The 16,268-nt window shown below is 46.5% G+C and overlaps 5 protein-coding genes across 5 annotated transcripts; 2 read left to right on the forward strand and 3 right to left on the reverse strand.

Moving 5' to 3' along the window:
• Nucleotides 1–150: 150 nt before the first annotated feature.
• On the reverse strand, nucleotides 151–1,137 carry Triagg1_2815 (uncharacterized protein; the record flags this gene model as incomplete). The annotated part of the gene is made up of 3 exons (XM_062897038.1): nucleotides 151–393; nucleotides 487–734; nucleotides 840–1,137. 3 exons carry the CDS (start codon nucleotides 1,135–1,137, stop codon nucleotides 151–153), a joined length of 789 nt encoding a protein of 262 aa, XP_062758432.1.
• Nucleotides 1,138–4,841: 3,704 nt separating this feature from the next.
• On the forward strand, nucleotides 4,842–6,069 carry Triagg1_2816 (uncharacterized protein; the record flags this gene model as incomplete). Its single annotated transcript, XM_062897039.1, has 2 exons — nucleotides 4,842–4,875; nucleotides 5,060–6,069. 2 exons carry the CDS (start codon nucleotides 4,842–4,844, stop codon nucleotides 6,067–6,069), a joined length of 1,044 nt encoding a protein of 347 aa, XP_062758433.1.
• Nucleotides 6,070–6,494: 425 nt separating this feature from the next.
• On the reverse strand, nucleotides 6,495–7,388 carry Triagg1_2817 (uncharacterized protein; the record flags this gene model as incomplete). The annotated part of the gene is made up of 3 exons (XM_062897040.1): nucleotides 6,495–6,537; nucleotides 6,614–7,010; nucleotides 7,115–7,388. 3 exons carry the CDS (start codon nucleotides 7,386–7,388, stop codon nucleotides 6,495–6,497), a joined length of 714 nt encoding a protein of 237 aa, XP_062758434.1.
• Nucleotides 7,389–9,800: 2,412 nt separating this feature from the next.
• On the forward strand, nucleotides 9,801–11,360 carry Triagg1_2818 (uncharacterized protein; the record flags this gene model as incomplete). Its single annotated transcript, XM_062897041.1, has 1 exon — nucleotides 9,801–11,360. The coding sequence occupies one exon, from the start codon at nucleotides 9,801–9,803 to the stop codon at nucleotides 11,358–11,360; it is 1,560 nt and encodes a 519-aa protein (XP_062758435.1).
• Nucleotides 11,361–11,558: 198 nt separating this feature from the next.
• Nucleotides 11,559–15,286, reverse strand: Triagg1_2819 (CAZyme family GH28; the record flags this gene model as incomplete). Its single annotated transcript, XM_062897043.1, has 8 exons — nucleotides 11,559–11,671; nucleotides 11,728–12,151; nucleotides 12,204–12,263; nucleotides 12,310–13,140; nucleotides 13,212–13,500; nucleotides 13,609–13,664; nucleotides 14,029–14,640; nucleotides 14,690–15,286. The coding sequence occupies 8 exons, from the start codon at nucleotides 15,284–15,286 to the stop codon at nucleotides 11,559–11,561; spliced, it is 2,982 nt and encodes a 993-aa protein (XP_062758436.1).
• Between the last annotated feature and the right edge of the window lie 982 nt (nucleotides 15,287–16,268).

Consider the following 16,268-nt stretch of genomic DNA (forward strand, 5'->3'; position numbering starts at 1 on the left):
TTATTGTAATGCGTAATATAATACCACTATGAGAGACTTCTATGTATTCCTTCTTTGCGATAGCCCTCATACCAGTGCTATTTACTGAGAAACAGGATCTGCCAGACCATCATGATGCAGTTTCCATCTTCTGCTACCATGAAGAGTGTTTTACACAATTCCGCCGCTAGCGGAAATGTACTGGCCTGTAATCCAACGACTCTTCTCGTCTGCTAGAAGTAGAACCGCATCGGCGATGTCATTCACCGTTCCAACTCTCTCTTCAGCTCTTGTGAGAGAAATAAGCCACTGCTTCATAGCTTGTGAGTTGGGGTCACCGGCCGGTACCGAATCTGTATCCACTGGCCCTGGTGCTATAGTGTTAATGGTGATGCCTTTGCCGTCACGACCAATCTATCGGCATATTAGCAAACCCATCCTGTTTCGATTCCAACTATTGGCTCCATATATATCGTGTCGGGTTTCACCATTAAAGAGCAAACTTACTTCTCGCGATAGAGCAAAGGTTAGCTGATCCATGGCTGCTTTAGCAGCGCCATAAATTGGCAATTTGTAAAAGCCCATTTTCGAAGCGACAGTTCCGATGTTGATAACACGGCCCCCTTGGGGTATATGTGGGTATGCAGCTTGCAGAAGGAGGACCGGTCCGACCACTACTACCCCAAACACCTTGAGAATGTCTTCCCCTGGGGTTTGAAGAGTCGGCGTGTATGTTGCTATGGCAGCATTGTTTACTTTGAATAATAGCAGAATTAGCATTCAATCATAGTTGAGTAACTGCGGGTGTTGTCCCTAAGAGAAAGGGACACCTGGCTACAACAAACGAGAAGGATTCTTACCAATAATGTCAATATGATCGACCTTGAATCCGCTTAAGGTGCCCTCGACAATCTTTTTGGTTCCTTCTGGAGTAGAAACGTCCGCCTGTATGCAAATAACGCTTCCTTTACCAGCAGCAGCCTCGATAGTAGAGACAACCTCCACAGCCCTTGCTGCAGATGCGTCGGACACATGGTTAATTGTGACTCGGGCTCCGGCACGAGCTAGCGTGAGCGCGATGGCAGCCCCGATTCCATTCTCTTTCCCCGAACCAGTGATTATTGCAATCTTGTTTGCGAGAGGACCTTCTACCGCCATCTTGAAGAAGTTGAGATGTTGCTGTGATGATTCTGTCGTGTGGATTTGAACTGTAGGGAAATTGTGAAGAGAGTGAGTACACGCTTCTTATATAGTAGATCTTATTCGTTCACGGTTGCATGTTTAGAACATAATGTATGGAGTTACTTTACAGAAGTACATTACTTCAGACCTATGAAACTTTGTGATTCCAAAGCCTCTACTACTAGAATCTGAACGTATTACCTATAACAGGCAACAGTCTTTTTTTAGTTGCAGTTTCTGTACTCTACAGTGACTTTACAAACCGAGTAGCAAGAGTTACCCGTACTCTACTAGCTGTATGTGGTGTTGCAAAAGTATCTCGATTAGAAAATCGTGATTATGAATCTCATCGTGATTGACAATCGGGGAACATGCGACAACCGAAGGAGGAACCGTGCTCTCCTAAGATCAATATAGGCTTGACCTCTTACCAGACTATTCAATACAAAAATCACATTTTATATAAAGTACCCAGTTTATTAAGCTAACAAGAGGGCTATTAGAGTATAGTAAGCTGATTGTTAGCAAGACTTCTGCAAAAGAGTAACCTGATGAGGCAAATGGTGTTTTTGTCTTGCAGATTAGAAGTGGAGGGGGGTGGGGGTCCGAATAGAATATCCAGAAGGGCTGTAACTGTAGATATAGGCATAATGGCTAGTGATCAAGCATGAGAGTAGCCACGCCGGGGTCACAGATTACTCCGACGGAGAGTATTCACGGCCGGAGAGTTTCTGACTGCATCTCATGATAGTCACATACATCAAAACATACACCCTACAGGCATCTCGGTTGTTATCTTGGTGCTGATCATCATAAAGTTGGCTTACGCATCGAGAAAAGTACCAAACGAACAATTTAGATGCCCGTGGACTGCCCCAACTAGATAAGTTGAGGGGCAACTTCTATGCAAGCTAGTTGAGTCTGTTGCCCAAATCTGCATAGAATCCACTACGGTTGTCACACACGCCTTACCTTAATCGCATAAGCGGACATTTAGCTTAGGCTGGCTTAACCCTTTCTTTCAGAAGACACCACCCTCAAGCTAAAGCTGTATATTATTCTGTTGTTGCAAGTTGATGACTGTTAAATCGTACTGCATATAAGACACGTCTACTCTGGCATCAATTTGGCAGTCATAAACTTTCTCTCAACGTCATGAGCATAAAGAAAACCTCATCTGCAACCTGTACAGATGACCATGACGCTAAGTACTCCAGCAGAACCTGAAACTAACATTTCCAGCGAATTCCCTTTCAAGCTCCATGTTATCGATGTCTCGTCGTACATCTGGCGCAATATCATCCCTCATATTATGCCCAAAGCTCGATGTGTCGCCCTTGATTTAGTCGGTATGGGTTCATTATCAAAGCCGAATATTTATATCACTTTCACGAGCACGCGGAATACTTGAATGGATTTTTGGGGAAAGTCGCTCCCTCTGGCAAAGTTATCCTAGTAACACAAGACTGGGGCTCAGCTTTAGGTTTTGATTGGGCTTTCAACAATAAAAGTCGAATTGCAGGACTCGCGTTCTTCGAGTTTGTGAGGCCATTTCCAACATGGGAGGATGCATAGTAAGGGGATATTCAACAAGCCTTTCGGTCATTCAGAGTGGAGCAGACAGGAAGAAAACTCTTGAATGAGGAGAATGCGTTTATCAAGAAAGTATTGGTTGATGGAATTGCCCGATCGTTATCTGATGCAGAAATGGATTACTATTCAAGGCCATATTTACAACCATTCGAACGCAAGCCGCCGTATAGGTGGCCTAATGAAGCTCCAATTGAAGGCATGCCGTTAGATGTGAACGAAAGGCTCACAAAATCTCATGATTGGCTTCTGGAAGCAGATATTCCGACTCTACTATTTTGGGCTGATCCTGGATGGGTAATTAGAGCAGAGAAATCTCAGTGTTATGTCTTGCCCTTTGCTGTTCTAATCTAAGTCTGCTTTGTGAATGATGAACATGGTTAACCCCCATAGATTGTACAAGAGCTTATCGTTTTGTTGAGCTATATTAGCATTGGTACCAGCTTGCGTCACTGAGTTCATTGCAATTTACACCAACTTGACTCCCTACATACACGAACGTGGGTTTGGACTATCCTATGTTATCGACATTTTTCTTCGGAAAGAACAGAAAGCTACAAAGTATACTGAATGAGGCGCTGACTACAAAAATGTCATGAGCATGCTTGTTGGATACTCCAATCGAGTACCATCGAATCATTCGTAAAAAGACTGTCATCATAAACTTTGAAGAGCTTGAATCAAGACATGAAGGTGAGGTGGTATGAGAGAAAGCCACTCCAAATTTAACGATATTTTTCAATATCTTACGTTAGACTCAAGTGCCTTTTCTTCAAGGACGATAGAGAGTCTTACTTTATCCATGCTGGTTTCTTTAGGGTGCAAGCGTGCAAGAATTGCGGTGGGATGTACACTCAATGTCAACCTCGTCCTTGAAAGCCCCACCCGTCTAGCGAAGTCTGGTCAAGGGGGCACAATTGGAACACAAGAGATAAGACCTAGGTTTGACCGATATTCTTCATTTTTCTCAAAGTGGAAAAGCCCGCCTGGCCAGTGCCGTTATTTGCATACTTGACTGCCAGTGCCTACTATATTCAAGCACCGAAGTTGTGTTGGTGTCCAGCAGGAACATATCTTACCGGCTCTCAAGATAAGGGACTTCATTCTTCTATTTGTGAAGCGAAATACAGACTTACTTTTGCACATCTAGATGTTGTGCCGACGTAGATTTATATGGCTATTTAGTTGAATTGCTGACAGTCCCTCTAATTCTCATTTACCACAGGAGTGGTTAGGTGCCTAGTTTACGACATCCTTACGAATCAATCACAGGTTGACTTATGAACTTGGCTGAACACTATGGGAATACGTGGAAGACTAAAGAAGAAATGGCAAAAAGGTTTAAGGTTGCGTAATTTTGATTAGTCGATCTGGATGGGCATTAATCAGCATCGCTACCAAGAATTTACTGGTGCTCCTTGGAGGTAACCCAGAGAGTTTTGGTGCTTACGGGCTACTAGTCAAAAAATCGTTATGAAGGCACAGTTTGCAAGAGCGTGTTTGGCAAAAGAATATTTTACAAAGGCTATTATGTATAAATAGAAATAAAATATTAAATAAATAAATACTGTATAATCTACCTGAGAAAGATTTGTCTCGCAATAGGAGGCACACACACCCTTGTCTACTCCCTTGGTACCGGTATTAACCTTGCTAGTGGCCCTTGTTGGTACGGATGAACTATTGGCCAATTTCGCCGGGTGATAGTATAAGACTTACGCTCCCCTAGCAACTCGGAGAGTTTTCCATGGGGCATTTCGCGGTGCCTTTCTCCGTTGCTTCTGTTCCGAATAGTTTCTTGGAATATTAACAGGACTACGGCAATACTCATGTATTCATTTATTCAGATCCATGGAAAAGAAGATGTCAAACCGGTCGATCGAGAACGGCGGCAACTCATTCGGCAGGTCGCGATGATCAAAGCCGGGAGGGCCAGAAAAATTAAGACTGCACGCAATCGACCTTTGCCACGCAACCCTATTGTCTCTTTACCTATTCATCCAATGTTTCTTGGAACTCAGCAACCGCAGTTACTTTATAAAGATCCAGGATCAGGTCGCCGAGACCCTTTTACCGCTTATCCTGTGCAAATGTCTTCTCGCATGCACGAAATTATTGAGCAGCGTGGGTACTTACAATAAGAAGCGGATAACGATCGTTTTCTGAACTCTTTCAAAAAGACTTACGTTTCAGTTAGTTTACGTCGACCCTAAAAAGCACTTTTGCGGCTTTCGTTACTTCTGGCTTCCAATGGCCTTAGGAGACCCTGCTGCATTCCATCAGCTGCTTTGTAATGTAACATTAGCAGCCGCAACATTCACAGGATCTCCAGAAAAAGCCAGGGAAGAGTCAGTTGTTCACCATAATGCAGCAATAGCCAACGTCTTGAGTCGTCTAAGAGTTACTGGTAAGGAGCAGGCGGCCAACCTTGTTCTTCCCATCCTTGCTCTTGCCCAGCATGCCAACATGTACCGCGACACTACAAAATTCGAAGTGCACTTTGCGGCTCTCCAAAAAGTCGTACAAATCGGTGGAGGCCTTGACAGTATGACATTGGAGCCTTATACTCGCCTTCTGCTACTCTTTGTCGAAGTGAATGCTCGCGCTCGGAATGACAGCCTTCCGTTATTTCCCCTGCCAACTGACCTCTTGGAATCCTTCCAAATCAGCCTCACCAATATTGAGGATGTGGTTCATATGGATCTCGTCATGATAACCCCGCTTAGAACGCTTTTCCCAGATGGCATGGACTCGTTTGCCCAAATACTGTGCGATATGAAGAGACTGGGAGAAACATTGAACGAATATTATCGGACCATGGGGGATAAACTCTGGACAGACGCACGTATATCTGGCTTTCGTATCTGTGTTTTACTACACAAACTGCTTTCAATTCAGTCACAATCATTCGGCGATTCCATGGTCACAAAGAGTCTAAGAGATGCTACCAGGATTTCCGCTCTTCTGGGTCTAGCAGCAGTCCGAAGACGATTCTTAGCCTTTCAAGTTTTTACTGACATTCACCTCACAAAATTAAAGGATCTCCTAAACTTTCACTTCCCTACGGTTCTTTGTCATGAAAAAGGCATCGGGATCATATTGTTTTGGCAGCTCTTCATGGGAGGCATGGAAGCGACTGACCTTGAGGATTGGTCCTGGTTTGCTACTGGCATCTCGATACTGGCAACTCAACTTCAAGTTGAATCTTGGGCAGCCGCGATGGCGATTCTTCAGAATATCTTCTGGATTGATTCGGTACATTCTTCGCGAGGTCGTGCGTTGTGGGATGCGTCTCAAAGCATCATGACTATACTCTAGTAACGCGGCTGAGGGAAATCTGTGTTTGTGAATGCTTGAATATGGCGTAATAGGTGTAATGTTAGGGGCACGGTTCAACGTTGTCAAGATAAGGGGTCATATATTTTCCTTCAGGAATTTAGACAAGTTTTAGAAACGCTGTGTATGCTAAAATGCCACGCCAGGTACGTTTTGTATATGTAGGTACTTTACGGTTGTATGTGCCATAAATTATGTCGCCTCGTGCAAGTCAAACGTTGAGAGTTCAGTAATCTTAGACAAACCGAAACACAAGATGCGAATGCTATGGGTTACTATCACATGGGTCACTATAGAGGAATATGGCCATGCAAATATTGTTCCATCCTGATGACGGTAATTCTATACTATTCATTCACGCCCCCTCAATTTTGAGTATACCGCGAATAGCATGTATATTATTGTAGCTAAGTACCTCGGTAGCTGTTAAAATGCTGCTTTTCCTCTGCCCTGAAAGCATCGCAGTCTCAGCGTGGTTTCTCAGCCAACATGTTGTTCGTTTCGATCATGTCTGTGAGTCGCTCACCGCGTCAACCGAGAGGCAGCGCTCACCAGTAGAACGCGCGAGTACCACTGGTGCAGAAGTTCCACTGGCGCGTGCATCGGTCCCTTGTCGCTTTCTATCTTGCAATGGCTGGGGAAAAGGCAGCTCTTGAGTGTTAATCGCGCCACTTGAGCGTCGTGGTCAACAACGGCGCCAATGGCGAACAAACCATCTGCAGGCCGTCCGCCCTGCTCCCGAGGAGAGCCACCGGCGCGGACTAGAATTTCATTTGGCGAGCGATCAACCACTTCAAAGTGATCTGTCACAGCTGTGCCGACCTCATACGTTGAGGCAGCGAGCTGGTCTCGCGTCCACAGCTGTGAGGATGTCTCAGGGCCGTACCATTTGCGATGCAAGTGCCGTCGCTGTATGGCATAGCCTGTCTTTTGTTAGCACAAGTCACTATACTAATACGAGAGCTGAGACCACTGGTGAGGCTGAGGGGATGCTGCGGTTAGCAAAAGGAAAAAAAAAAAGACTCACCCCAGCCATGCCATACGCCACGGCAGAGCTCCAAGGCAAGATCTCCCTCTTTCTGCAACAATTCCGGACGTATGCGATTCAGAGGAATTGTCTTGACGCAGATATCGTTGGTAGCTGCGTTCTTATGCGGATTATACTTCTTGTAAGCACTGGAGCTGTAGAGCGCGTCGTTGAGAGGAATCGGCGCGATGATGCTTGTTGCCACATGGAGATAGCCTAGTGCTGCAGCTGTGCCAACAGTCACTCCCACAGCAGCCTTGCGGATGATGCCCATGATGCGAAGCAGTTGAACTTGAATTATTAAAGATATTAAATGGCGAGTCTGGTGTTGTAGTTCCGGACTGAACGCCTGATTGCACGTAGGTGTTTTGTTGAAGAGAGAGAAGAGAATTTTAACGCTTTTGAGTTTTCACTTCCCTGTGTGAACCGCACTATCTGCACATTCCGTAGCTGCAAACCTGCGTTCTTCAGCGTTTTAGCGCTGTAATCGTGCAGTTTTGGCCCACCAAACCTTGGCACCCGGCGATTATTGGTTGCCCTGGTTAGAAGCTGTCGACATCGCGACACACGATTCTGCGCGGCGTATCACGTACATCTGCCATCTAACTCGATGGTGCGCCGGATTCAAGGACTATAAACCGAGTACTTTGAGATGAGATGTATGCTACTTATTTATTATGTGTCCTCTGAAGTTTATGGTAGATGCCTATACTATACAGTTGATCATGACCGTCGTAGCAGATGTGAATATTGTGCTCCAGCTTGGTCGGATTCAATTATGCTTGCTCCCTCACAACACTACGGCGGCTGATGATTCCTAAAATGTTCGGCACTTAGTAAAGCGAAAGAATCCACAGTGTTTAGTATTGGAATCGATTTCCTAGCCACTAGGTGATTTGTGCGTCTGGAACAGAACTGGGACATGCAACAGGTACATTGGCATCCGCTCCTCGCTCCATGACGCTCAATTCATCTTTGCGCCCTACAACCTCAGGCTAAATGGTCTACAGGACTGCGGTATGATATTTTTTTTGACTCTGTCGTTAACCAAATTCTATACACAATGCCCGAGCGTGTGCTAGTCATTGGATCAACTGGCAACATTGTCACATGAGCTATCTGCGCGCAAAACAATTGGTCGCAGAAAAGGGCATAGGGAAATTCATCACGACTTGGTTGGAAGCATATAAGTTGATAAACTTCATTTAGGCATGAAACTTGATGCTCAGATGGGATGCAAACACCTCCACATGGCAAACACAGCGCTAAGTCATATGTTTGGGCATCGGCCGTCCGTTAATCAAGAGCACTGCCTTCTACAGAAACCCCTTCCAAGATTCTCTGTATAGTCATACACGACTATAAGTCATTACTGGAAGGGGCGGTAAGACTGAGGCAAAGCTAAAAATGAACTATGGCCATTCTAGTTTGCAGATCTGTAGCTGTGATTCCGGGGACAACGGATCTCGGCGCTCGTTTGCTTAGATTGATGCTAAAATATCACTCTCTTTTAAAAACGATTCATGTGGCGATGCAGAGAAGATCTCGCCATCTTTCCCCCTCCGTCAAGTGCCAAACGCATGCTTACGCTCTAGCTCGGCTCGGGTCAACCATGGCATCGGAATGCCCCAGATACTTTGATGTTTACTCCGTATCTTGTAAAACAAGTTGTAGTAACAGTGCCTTGTAGCGTCAATCAATAATGCGGAGGGCAATGGACTTCAACTCATGCCATCTCTCCGCCACACTCGATGTTGGTTCCTATTGAGCTCCAGACAATCAAGCCTTTTGCTTGCCCCCCAGGCACAAACGTATCCGGTGATACGGGGCGCTCCGTGCTCTAACAAAAGATCCGGCCAAGATTACCACGCGCAGCCTTAGTGCCCGGAAGCTTAGCCGACAGATAATATCTTCCGGCCAACGGGGAGCAAATTGCCCACCGAATGTCGGATAGACGGTGCCGTAGCGTCGTGCTATCATGTTGCTAACGCTCCATCTTTGGCCACTAGTGCCCATTCCATTATCAGCCTGACAATGCCCCTGATACAGATGGACTTGAATCCAAGTTTGATGATAGAAAGGAAGAGTCGCTCTATGTATTGAGCTCATATAGTTGAGCACGAGAACAGTGTTCAAAAGTTGCTGTAAGCTGCTCGGCAATGAAAGGGACAACGATTTGTCATAACTCCGAGATGTCGTTTCACATTCCTCTCGACCCCTCACTCGATCAGCAGTAAGACATTAACGATACGTGATGCATACTCGTACTACGAACAGCCGGCCTTCATATCGAGTCTCCACCCCGCAATATCCAATGACCAGCGTACATAATTTGCGTTCTTCATTCTCCAGATGGGGCAAGAATCGGGTTTGGTGAGCCGACGGCCTCCAGCAATCAGACCTTCTAACTACGGGAAAGGCGACTTGCTTCAGGCCTTTGGTAGCGTACCGAAGATAAGCCTACCAACAACCTACCTCGTACAATCTTTTTGGGTCGCGTGAGAGGGCCGCTAAGAAAAATTGGTTGAGCAGGGGTATCGCTTCGGGGACTCGTCTTATCTGAAGAGGAAAAAAATGATATGTTAAAAGCAACTGCTCCGCACTGACTCAAGTTTCAACTGAGGAGAAAAAAAAAGGTGCGACTTTCCGACCTCTTCCCCAGGCTTTCACAGCCAGATCTTTCCAAATGGATTACGACCCTGAAAGCGGCCACCGGGCGGCTGGCCATCCTGGCAATGAGAAGGATGTCACGGCCGTTGTATCTGATGATACCTCGGGACAGTCTTTCCCCAGCGGGCCAAAGAGCGGTCTGTTGTTCCGACTGCGCAACTTGGAAGCCCAGATGGATAGGAAGCTTGGTATTGAATCCGAAGCCATCAACCGCAAACAGGAAGAAGACAAGAAACCGGTTCCGTGGATTGAGCAGTTGACGATGGCCTTACTATGGGCTAGCGGAACCATGAACACATCTTGCTTCGCAACAGGCTTTCTAGGCGCCGAGTTCGGACTGAGCCTCAAGCAGGCCATTCTTGTCACAATCTTTGGCTCGCTTCTTGGTGGCGCTGTTACCGGCTACTGTGCAACCTTTGGAGCTGCGACTGGATTACGACAAATCAGTGTCAGCCGCTACAGCTTTGGCTGGTGGCCCAACAAACTCATTGCCCTACTCAACAGCATCCAGCAGATGGGCTGGGCGGCTGTGTCATGTATCACAGGTGGTCTTGCCTTGACGGCCGTATCCGACGGTCACGTCTCACTGATCCTTGGTATCGTCATTTTGGCTGCGGTGGCATTGGCCATCTCGTTCGTCGGACTGAACGCTATTCTGGTTTACGAACGATATGCCTGGATCATCTTTTTCGTCATCTTCCTCATCATCTTTGGCGAAACCGGTCGCTTTGCAGACAACGCTTCACCGCCGGCTGCCACAGGAGCTACCCTTAGTGGTGCTATTCTCAGTTTGCTGGCCATCGTGTACGGTTCAAGCGCCTCCTGGTGCACCATGGTCAGTGATTACTACGTTCACTATCCGGCCAATGTCAGTCGCGTCAAAGTCTTTCTGATGACCTCCCTTGGCATTGCGATCCCTACCTCAATTGGCATGGTTGCCGGCTGCGTTGTTGCCTCGGCGTTGAACACGAAACCCGAATGGAGCGATGCGTATGACGAGGGACTGGGTTATCTGATCCAAACAATGTTGTATCCGCGCGGATTCGCAAAGTTTTTACTTACATTGCTCGTTCTATCCGGTATCAACACCAATGTCATCAGTATTTACAGCGCCGCTATTTCATTTCAGCAGCTCTCGCGACCCTTTGCTCAAATCCCCCGATTCATCTGGACGATTTTTTGCTTTCTTTGCATTCTTGCTCTGGCTCTCGGTGGCAGAGAACAGCTGAATGCTTACTTGCAGAACTTTTTGAGTCTTCTTGGATACTGGTGCACTAGCTACGCCATTATTTTGTTCCAAGAGCATTTCATCTTTCGCAAGGGCAATTTCAACAACTACGACCTTGAAGGCTGGAATGACCCCGCAAGACTACCCCTCGGCATTGGAGCCTCGGTTGCATTCGGCCTCGGCATTGTATCCTGGGTTATGGGCATGGATGAAACTTGGTACATCGGACCTCTTGCGAAACTTATTGGAGACTACGGCGGTGATGTTGCCAACGAGTTTACGTTTGTGGTAACGGCATTGACCTATGCACCGGCCAGATATCTGGAATTGAAGTTTTTCGGACGGTAAAGAAATAGCCGATCTGTATATACGATAGCGTTGCTTTTTTACGTTGGAGGGTATGATACCTAGAGAGAGGGTCGTGGGCAATGTGCTCCATGCTCCATTTAGTAGTCTTAATACAGACGATAAATAAAGATGACGACATATCTGAGTCAACGTCTTAATTGGATAATCGGTGTCTAGATTGAATCTTGGGTAGCCTAGCTAAGCTAACAGATCTGCGATCACCTTTGCTAGTGCCAATGTCTTTTCCTCCTGAAGCCTTCTGCCAACAACCTGGAGTCCTATAGGGCTTCCGTCGTGTATTTCCGGATCGTCTGTAGCTATTCTCAGCTTCCATCAAGTGAAATCTTTTCCTTGGGAAAGTACTTACATGATTCGAACACCTGCTGATCAGCAGGATTAGCGCGAGTGTAGTCAGTGTCGACAACATCGACATCCTTGTCAACGTAAGTGACTGGAAAAGCCACCGAAGAATAGTCCAGGACGTTAAAAATCGTCGAATATGTGACATAACGATATTGGTTAGGCCTAGTTCCTCCATAGGGAGACACCGGTGAAATGAAAGCCTCCACAGGCTGTCCCGAGCGTGTGAGGTCAGCAGTACTGTTCCAGTAGTCGAGGTACTCTTTTCGGTATTTGCGCCTGGCAATATTGTTTGCCGCAATATCACTAGCCATTTTCTGCTCCACCGGCTTGTTGCCATATCGTCTCGAGATGTGTGAAATGACTGGTTCACCCGAGAGGCCAAACGAGTTATGAATGTCTTCTCCTCCGTCATACATCCAGGCTTCCACCTGTATAGGCACATTTAGTATAGTAAATATTCGCAGGTAGTATGAGATTTACCGCAATGTCCAACCCTCTAGAATGAGGTGGTGGCTTCCATTCGATAACCTTGAGACGATTCTGTCAACATCCTTGTGTTTGTCCTTGACTGAGATGAGACACAAACCTCGTGACCAGCATTTTCCAAAGCTTTCACCACAATCTCAATAGCCCTTCGGACTGGTGGACTAGGTATGACAACGTCGTCTCTTCTCAATATACCGAATGACAACTTTTCAGAGCTTTTGAGCTTCTCAATCATAGCTTGTAGCCGACTAGCGTGTTCATCTCTCCATGGGAGTTCAATGACCATTGGGTCATGTAACCAAGGCTGCATGCTCAGCAGAGCCTTCATTACAAAGGTCAAAGACCGAAGGGTTGTAGCCATGGGTCCCACGACAGAGAGAATGCTCTCTTGACCATCCATGCTGTTTGGAGTTCTTTCATAAGGCAATCGACTAGTGGATGACCGCAGGCCGTAAACACCGTTGAAACTGGCGGGAATACGAATTGACCCCCCAATGTCGGTTCCCATGCCCACGGGACTACCCCGAAGACTCAGTAGTGCGCCTTCACCACCACTGCTGCCACCAGCACTTAGATGACGGTTTTTAGGGTTGAATAAGTATCCGACAATGTGGTTTTGCGTCTCCGGTGACATCAACGATGGCGGCACACTGGTCTTGCAGTAGAAAACGGCTCCGAGTTGCCGCAAATCCGTAACCAACTGGCTTTCAAAGTGTCGCTCTTTACCAGTACCTTTTTGGCCTTCAAAGGTGCCTATCCATCCAACGTATCCCATCGTGGTTTCAGCGCCTCTGACGTGAAACTGGTCTTTCAGGCTTATTGGTAATCCATGCAGCGGGCCGATGGGTTCCTTATGTTCATGGTAGTATGCGTCAAGCGTGTCGGCATGTTCCAAGGCAACATCGATGAAGATATCAAGCAAGCAATTTGTCTAATAAGTTGCTCAGCTTCCAAGCTCAAGAAGAAAGAGAGGATATCGGAATAGCAAATCGATCAACTAACCAGTTGATGGGCGATTGTCGCTCGGTGGCAAAAGGCTTCTGTAACGTCTCGAGCCGACCATTTTCCAGTTGTCGTATGTTCCAAGATCCCGACGGCATCGGTTTCGGTGATTTCAACCTCACTTGCGGTTAAGAATTGCTGGATATATTTGCCAGTGATATCACGTTGTTTCTCGGCAGCTGGGATGGCAATATTCAACCGCCAATGTTCTGGGATACCATCCAAAATTGCCTTCGCCTTACTCTCGGCGATGGTCTCGAAGTTTTGCGACATGGTGTATGATAGCCAGCTGCTTACTGAAGCGTCATCAATGTCAATCTAAAGCCAGTGAAGATTGCCATTTCCTGATAAGAAGCGGGGGATCGCAGTTGTTGTTGATTGTGTCCATCCTACATACCCCGCAGATGGCCGCGAACTCGAGTCGCACAGCATTCCGTCATTGGTCAGTGCAAGCTACACGTTTATCGTAGTATGAAAAAGAAGCTGGAGGAGGAGGGGTAGAGAATATGTCAAGTTTCCTTGAAATTAGTGTATATTTTGCCCTTTTCGTCCCTTCCACTGCATGGATCTTTCTTAAGAATGTTTACAGCAAATCACCATACATACTACCATCGCCACATCCCAAAATGTTCAACAAGTTCAAGAATCCGCCGATACGCAATTTATGTCCAAGAGGCTCTCATCCATGTTGGTGCAGATCCATTGGGGAGTCTTGCCGCTTGGATCAGTCACGGATATGTTGTGCGCGGCAATGTTTAAACACTTCTATAAACCTCTTTGTCAATACAGGCGGCACACTTCGTATACCTTTACTTACCTCAGTTGAGGAGCATGTTAGAGTCCCAACCTTGGGGTCATATTTGGTTGACGTCGTCCCCCACATGTTCTTAAAAACGACATCGCTTATGGTCATGTTGGAGGGATACTTGTCGCAGATAGTTTGGTTGCTTTGTCCATAACATTGGTTGATCTCAATCGCCCAGTCGTTGTTGTTATTGTAAATCGTATCGTAAGTAACGTTCTTGACGTAACCAGCTCCCCCGCCTCCTGATAGGCCGGGTTCGAATGGGGTGTCAGTACCAGGCCACACTTTAATCCGGGCACCATCGCTCGCATTCGACATCGAGATGTTGTAGACGTAAATGTTCTCAACTATATCATACTCTGCCGGATATTGGCCCAGTGAGCCGACCGATATTCCATGTGAGCCGTTGCATTGCATGCCTTGCACAATTATGTTTGTGCTATTGGGCTTGAAGGACACGCAGTCGTCGCTATTATTGACATGCGAATCTTGGATGACAACTGAGTCGCTTCTAAACGTGTCCCATCCATCGCCGTTCTTGGCAGGGTTTTTGCTCTCACTCTTCACAGCAATGTCAATATTGCTAACCAGGATATCACTACTATTAGCGATGAGGTTAAACCACTGGAAGTGTCAGTATTTGCTTCATTCTAAGGGCCTAATGATTACTCACATCAGGAGAATTCCGCATTTTGAGACCCGTGACGGACCCGCGTTCAAGTCCGTCTAGGACGAACAAAATTGGCCGTAAGAGTGTAGGCTCGGCCGCAAACGCATCGTACCAAGCTTGGCCATTCCCATCGATCAAGCCCTGTCCCCCGCCATAGATGTTGACATCTTTCCCTCCGAAGCGCCAAAAAGCGGACGAATTTTGGAAGTCATACTTGAACGAGTTCTTCACCCAATAGTCAATGTCATTGGTGAATTTGATAATGCCGGTAATAGCCACATCTACAGCCTCTAGGAACGTGAGATCAAGTGGAGAGGCAATAGTATAGTCCTCATTCAAGATCACGACGCCACCCTTATTACACTTCTTGAAAGCTTTGAGAATCTCAGGGGCATCGTCAGTCTTGCCGTGACGGCCAAAACCATGGCAGCTAGGGACATAACAGGTCTTGTGGCGTTTCGGAGAGTGAGGAAATTGATGTCCGGGCGTCTTGGGTCCCCAATGGAGGTTGGGCCTGCTAATCACGGTCTTGTGGGCGCTGATGGGATCAAAAAAGGATAGAACTGTCACCCCAAATGTGAGAATACTAAGAATAGTCATTGTGACTCTTTTGCTTCGGGAGAAACGGTATATGTCTAGGTAAACCAGATTGTGGTGAGCCTAAGATACTACAATTCGCTCACGTTCCATGCGTTTGAGAGATGATTTATGTACAACTACTTCAATTCATCCGGAAATTTGCCTATTTGCTGCCCGAATCGCGAAAAGCAAAGATGAAGATCAATCATAACATATATATTGTACCGGCGTTTGATATACCCAATATTAGGCGCCACTTACTTCGTCCCTCGGGGCATGTAAATGAGTAACAGGTACACTATTCAAAGCAGTCAGGATATTCCACCAATAAGAGTATGACAAGTCCATGTGATTCTTCCCCCGCAAAAGCATGGGGATGAAAATCTCATCTTCGGATGCGGGGGTGGATGCCCGTACAAGGCCAATCTTAGAACCACTCTTGACGCATCGTACAGATGTGCTCGTGGCCTGGATCCCGTACATACATACATTGGCGGTGGATCTTACGGCTTTGAATGGGACCGTACTGATGACCTTGAATGGAGCGGCTATCATATTGGCTAATGCATGCGGAAAGGCTTATCCGAACGAATGAAGTGGTAGGATGGGAAGGATGTGAACGCGGTTCGGGTTACAAAAAGAATCATGTTACATCCAACTATTAGCTTAGTTGGGCTATAACTAAAGCAGGAATTGTATTGATCAATCCCCAATACCGACCATTTCCCGACGTGCTCTTCTTGATCATGAGAACGAGTAACGGCTCGGGGTATTTACGGCCGAGCAGAAGCCGACCAGGAGTGCCTCTTACCTGTGCCCTCATTCTCACCCAGCACTATACCCTGTAGTAGTAACTTCGATTATCCATGTTTTATAATAAGGTTAGTAAAGTATTCATCGGTCGAAGCCTCATCGGGGAGGTTAAAGGCGATCTCTGTGTCGGTTTCTCCGCTTCCGAGCCGCCTGAGGATGTTCAACTGTTTGTCCGACAAACTAAAACTCC

Source organism: Trichoderma aggressivum (genome assembly GCF_033847375.1).
Source record: "Trichoderma aggressivum f. europaeum strain CBS 100526 chromosome Unknown scaffold_007, whole genome shotgun sequence".
Classification (NCBI taxonomy): Eukaryota; Fungi; Ascomycota; class Sordariomycetes; order Hypocreales; family Hypocreaceae; genus Trichoderma; species Trichoderma aggressivum.